At 37.8% G+C, this 6000-nt stretch overlaps 1 protein-coding gene across 2 annotated transcripts; it reads left to right on the forward strand.

Moving 5' to 3' along the window:
* Positions 1–361: 361 nt before the first annotated feature.
* LOC134533531 (locustin-like) lies at positions 362–3559 on the forward strand. Of its 2 annotated transcripts, none has more exons than XR_010075324.1 (3): positions 362–471; positions 2416–2568; positions 3254–3559. XR_010075324.1 is itself a non-coding variant. In XM_063371055.1 (3 exons), the coding sequence occupies exons 2-3, from the start codon at positions 2280–2282 to the stop codon at positions 3289–3291; spliced, it is 327 nt and encodes a 108-aa protein (XP_063227125.1). In that variant the 5' UTR covers positions 403–471; positions 2274–2279; the 3' UTR covers positions 3292–3559. The 2 variants fall into 2 exon arrangements, 1 of the variants encoding a protein (XP_063227125.1); XM_063371055.1 differs by having other exon boundaries at positions 403–471; positions 2274–2568.
* The last annotated feature ends 2441 nt before the right edge of the window (positions 3560–6000 follow it).

The following is a 6000-nucleotide window of genomic DNA, read 5'->3' on the forward strand; positions in this document are numbered from 1 at the left end:
TATGACGTCACGTTAAACTATCGTCCGTAAACCGACTTTACAGACAACCAATTTTTTTATATATTTATTTAATTTTTAGTTTCCTCCCCCTCTCCGAAAAAAAAAAAATCTCCGTATCCGCCACTGAAAGTGCTCATTGACCGATACCAAGAGGCGTGTTGCACATAACTTCGGTGAGCACTTCTCCTTGTTTGTTGCCGGCCCTGGGTCGTCCAGGGAAGCAGAAAGCAGATGCATGTATAGCCGGGCTCCAAGCGGGTCGCGGTCCGCGGGTTGGTGACCGCGCCTGCTCGGGAGGGGAATCCCTGCAATGAGGTCGCCGCCGCGCCGCGCGGGTGTCTGGGAGCCCGGCCACGTGACACTGACACTCCGCGCCGCAGCGCCGCATATAAGGGGCCGGCCGGCGCGGGCAACTGCATCGTCCTCCGCGTCGACAAGCCATGAAGACCTGCCTGCTGATCGTCGTGCTGGGTTCGTATACAGCCCGTCCACCGTGCTGAAGGATAGCATTCTCGGGTGATTCCTTCCGTGGGCGTTGATCCCCCCCAACCCCCCGGAACCAAGAAGCCCCTCACCGAGGGGGGTCCAAAATTTCTGTATATTCTGTTTGTTACATACACACAGGCCAACACGTGGGCAGTCTACAACATACAAGCACCCTATCCAGAGATCATGGGCCTCTCTGTCGGTGGGGATGGGGGGGGGGGGGACATGTCCCCTCCAAAAATTCCATGTGGAGGGGATACAGAGACAAATTTATATGCTGTTTCGATTCTTTACAAGTTTCTATTCTGTTTGAGGTAAACTGTGAACACTGCATCACAGAATAAATAAGTACCTAACAGAAGCGACAAGGCATAGTTTTTATCTAACTTGTTTTCTCTTTGGAATTTCATGGTTTTGTGTCATGTATACCAAAAAACAATTCTTCATTCTACATTACATTATTATCATTACATTGTTACTATTATTATCATTACATTACATACAATACATTCTATTTGGATATTTTTACTTCTATTCGCCAAATATATTTACATCCCATGTCCCCCCCCCCCCCCCTAAATTTACTTACCAGAGAGGCCCATGCCAGAGATGACTCGTGTCTTTTGAAACCAACGCGCAAAACTCTAGGGCCGCGCCTGCCCTGCGATATCCCAACAGATCTGCGCCCCCTGATTCCTTCTACGTACGTTTCACTTTACAAAGCACGTACGACTTAACGTCTAAAGTGCTTTCCAGGACTGCTATACGCCTTTGAAAGTTGGAGCCGAACCATATTTTTATTAATAATAAAAATAGTTAAAATGGGACACTTGGGGTAATTGATCAAAGTTCTGCAACCACCTTAAAACTTGTCGCTGTCGTAAAATAATTTCATTGAAAAATGTATGGAAAATAATGTTGTTACCCGAACTTTTTTTTTTTTTGTCGTGATGAACCTACGGTCTAAGTTTGTCGGTGGAATACTAACTCAAACAACCTGTATTAAGCATTTCATGTTTTAAGTTTCGTTGCAAATTTTTTCGTTCCATTATATGCTAAAATCTATCTGCTATTAGTATGAAGTCAGGCAACTATTTATGATTAGCAAAATACATAATGTGTTTCAACGCATACTTCTAGCTAAAGAAACAGCGCTATTTTTTAAAAAAGCACGTGGAGGCCATGTACCTATAACAAAACACTTTGGGAACTAAAATAAAATCGTTGTCACTTTATCTGTTATATACCAGTATCAGCATATTAATTTTTTTAAACAAAATTTACAACAGGTTGTAAAATTTAATTTCAATAAATACATGCAGACATAACAAACTTAGGTAATTTACGAAACAAAGGTAGAAACTTTTAGATTGCACTACATTAATTTGTTTGTAATCAAGTGTAAAAAATTTACTGCTTTCAGATAAAATTTATACTAGGATTAAATTCAAGTATTGAAAAATATTAATATTAAAAATCTCAAGCTTAGTAATACAAAAGCTGTTAATTTGTACGCTCTGACTTAACGAAGACGAATTTACTTTAAATAGACATCAAAACATTTATTACCTGAAAAATGTTTTCACTTGTTAAATACGTAGCCTACCTTCACCGGCGTTCCTGCCATCTTTCACAAAATTGTTTTTTTAAACGATAAACCACATTGTGCATTACGAGTAGAAAAAAGAAAGTATGTTAAGTGTGATTTTGTGTAATCGTATTATTAGATATAATAAAAGATTACATCAAACCTTATTACGATATTTTAAAATTTTTGGCTGTGACAGATAATCATGCAAGAAATCTACACTGAGGAGTGTTTCGTGAGATGTTTAAATGATGCATCTGGAAAGATGGCTGCAAATGGCGGCCGAAAAGGGAACGACGCGCCGTCGCACCGTGCGCTGATTGCGCCGACCTGTCCCGCAGGAGTGCTGGCGGCGGGCGCGTGGTCCGCGAGCTGCCCTTGCCCGCAGTGCATCATCGTGCGCCCCGTGTGCGCATACAGCTACTCGACGCACCAGCGGCGCTCCTTCTCCAGCGAGTGCGAGATGCGCTGCTACAACAAGTGCTACGACACGGGTGAGTCCCAACCTGGCGGATTCCGTCCCACTAACACTTCCTAAACCCGGGTTTTTCGGGGTTGACTGGTATGAAACGCACATCATAAAACGAAAAATTTTCCGAACGATAACGCACTCATTTTATCGGTCACTTGTCATTTTGACTTTCTTTTCCGCCATCTTGTTTTAAAAAGGCTGATTTTTAGTTGTGAGTGTTGTGACGTGTGAAGTGAAAAGGTGTCTAAAAAGCTAATGCGCTTTGCATCGCGTTAGTAGCATTATTTATTCGTAGCATTATTGGTTAATTAGCATAAATCACATAAAATAAAGGTTATGTACTAACTTTGGAACTAATTTTATTATTAATTACAAATGTGAATAGTAAACAGACAATATTTTCTTGCAGTTCAAGGTTCTTGCAACAAAATTATTTCCCACAAAAAAAAATGAGATCTTTTACAATATATACATAATGCATAAACAGTGGGTGTAAATGAACTTTGCACCACCATCTCCTATTCAGATACTTTAAGCTGTAAATTTTAATCAGTAAAGATTATTAAATGTTTCATAAAAACAAGACAGCTTCTAACGAGCCAGTTGCGAACCAGAGACCACGAATTCAAACCCTAATTCAAATTCATCCTTTTGAGTAAGATTTTTATGCCATATTTGATGTACAGTTTCTCTGTCTGTGCTTTCAGATTACTCCAAGATTTCCTACGGCCTGAAATGCGTGTGATCAAGAACTCCTGCCTGTCCATCTGGGGGGAGAGAGAGAGAGAGAGAAAGAGAGAGAGAGAGAGAGAGAATCACTATCATTTTTGGGCTGCCATGCACAGTCTTTGTATGCTGAAATGGTCACGATACCGCAACATTTACTTTGTCGTGTATAGGATGATGTTTTACGTAAACATCGCTGTTATGTTAAACATTAGTATTTAAAACGAATTATTATTTTATGTTCATATCTTTACATTTTATTTGATGCAATAAAAATATTTTTTATATGTGAAGTTTTTTTTACAAGCTGTTAAAATAAGACTTCAATTCCCTATTTTACATAGTTCCCAAATCCAGCTTCAGCTGAATATTTTGCAGCCTAAATAAACTTTAACATGAATTGGAATGAGGAGGAACGAGTGACTTCTTTCCGTCCAGACGAAAGCTATGATGTACCAAACTTTTGCACTGTTATTATTGTGTACTGACTGGATGATACAACTATTTCAGTGACAATAACACTTTTATACGTAGCCTATATTAGGTAGATCTACCTATTGTAGCCGTTACCTTGGCGCGACTTAAGGAAAATATTTTTATAGTTTTTCGTTTCATGGTCCATAGACTCCAAAACTATCGTCAACTCAAAAGTTTATTAATATGTGTGTGTGAATGTATCACATTTTTATGGATACAATAACTGCCGTAATTTTGAACAAATCACTTCCAAACTGATACATAGTAATGGAAAATCTCTGTCGAGTTCGTTAATGGGCAATATCTCACCAAAGGGTTAGAAATTGAGGTTTTTTAAAAACAGAAAAATCGATGTAACTCCTATAAAATGACAATTATTATCACATTCGTTTGAAAAATTTATAACTCGTAGGAGTAATAGCAAAAACTTTTGTCCAAATAAATTTTTGATACTTCCAACCAAAACTGCAAGTAGTAGAAAAGGAAAAAAACAAGTATGAACTTCCTTCGTATGTAATTCATAAAATTCGTTCAATTTTTTTGTAAATCTTATAATTTTTATCTAGAACTTTTGTCTGAAATATAAGAAAGTAAATAAAACTTCAATACCATGTACACTATCGAATCCATTCGAATATTTTCGCTGCATGGAAAATGAGAACATGTTAATCGATCATTTGTAATATTGAAGAACATAAAGATGTTAATTACATTAAGTTCTTGTGATTTACCAGAAATTTATAGAAATTTCCAAAATATTTCCAGAAGAAATAGGTTCTACGCAATCTACCTACGCCTGTAAGTTGTGCCGAAAGGGTAGTTTTTTTTTTTTTTTAGTTTGTCTCAGACAGCGGATTTAAAAATTATTTAATAGAAGTTAATACATTGAAGTTATAAATTTTATTGGGATTTATTTTATCAGTGCAATAGTGCAGTTTTCACTTTTTTTTTTTTAACTTTCTTGAATAGGAGACCGAAATCATTCGGAAGAATTTCAAATACCGTATTTACCCGAATCTAAGACGACATTTTTTACCATAATTTATAATTCAAACAAAGAGGTCGCCTTAGATTCAGATACACTGATTTTTAGGTAAACATATATAAATTTGGGGTCAATGATTTTGGGTTGTGCAGTAGTTATTGGCTGCACATGTTACGAAAGATGTTTTTGGAATGTTCTATAGCACAAGATGGCGTCCATCTTATAGACTAGTTTCTTGTACAAAAACATGCATCAGCATAATGAAACTCTTAACAGTTTCCAACAGTTACAGTGCCAGCCATAGATATAGGTATTTATTTCTGTTTGTACATAAACTGTTAACAGTATTTCAAAAGTGGTGGCTGAAATCCTTTGAAATATTCACATTTTCAATTTTATATCTAATTTGTTGGCATGTGTTTAATACAATATATTTTTTTTTTCCTGAAAACATGAGGCTGTAGTTTGGGGGTCGTCTTAGATTCGAGGTCGTCTTAGATTCGGATTCCAGAGACGTTGGTTCTAAAATTAAAGAAAATGTGTGAAGCGTGCTATTGTAATAAATGTTGTACAAGCCCGTGAAAAGACTTGAAATGAAAAATTAAATCCAGTTACGCATCTGTCCGAGTTTTGATTTAGAAAATGCTGCAGCAGCTGGGGACTGCTACCGGGAAGACGGCCGCTGACGCCAGTTCAAAATGTCGCCAACCGCCGCGCAGACGCCCGCGCGCTCTCGCGGGTTATTTTTATCTGGAGAGTTCGTGGAACTCGCCGCCACAGAGGTTCTCGCCGCATCGGCCACGGAGAACGGATTTCTGAAGTGAAACTTCTCCACGGTCGGTAGGGTTAAGTTGAGGAAATGACGTCTTCAGAGCGCAACGAACGAGTTTAAAGCTGGGTTCACAATTTAAAAAATAAAAAAAAAAAAAAAAACATAAGCGAGTGCATAAAAGGTCATGCACACGCCTGTGCGCGAGACTTGTGCGAAATTGGTTTCCAATTGATATCTTAATTTAATTTTAGCCAGTGAAAATTCACAATGTATCTGACATCTGTTGGTAGTGTTAGTATATCAACTACCAAATGATTATTCCACAAAACATTCAAAAACTGTTTAAGTCCACCTTTGTTTAGAAACAAACACACCACTCGAAAGTCGAAATACGGCGTAGTTTATACGAAGATTCAGTTATTTGAAATTACGAAGAAGTCTTCGTTTAAGTGAGTTAAATTCTTCGTTGAAAAGTCCATTAATTTACAGTAATT

Source organism: Bacillus rossius, chromosome 6, assembly GCF_032445375.1.
Source record: "Bacillus rossius redtenbacheri isolate Brsri chromosome 6, Brsri_v3, whole genome shotgun sequence".
NCBI classification, from domain to species: Eukaryota; Metazoa; Arthropoda; class Insecta; order Phasmatodea; family Bacillidae; genus Bacillus; species Bacillus rossius.

Coding starts and splice junctions, on each gene's coding strand:
- LOC134533531 (XM_063371055.1), top strand. CDS start 2,280: ATGCAAGAAATCTACACTGAGGAGTGTTTCGTGAGATGTTTAAATGAT. Junction 2,569..3,253: donor CAACAAGTGCTACGACACGG/GTGAGTCCCAAC, acceptor CTGTGCTTTCAG/ATTACTCCAAGATTTCCTAC.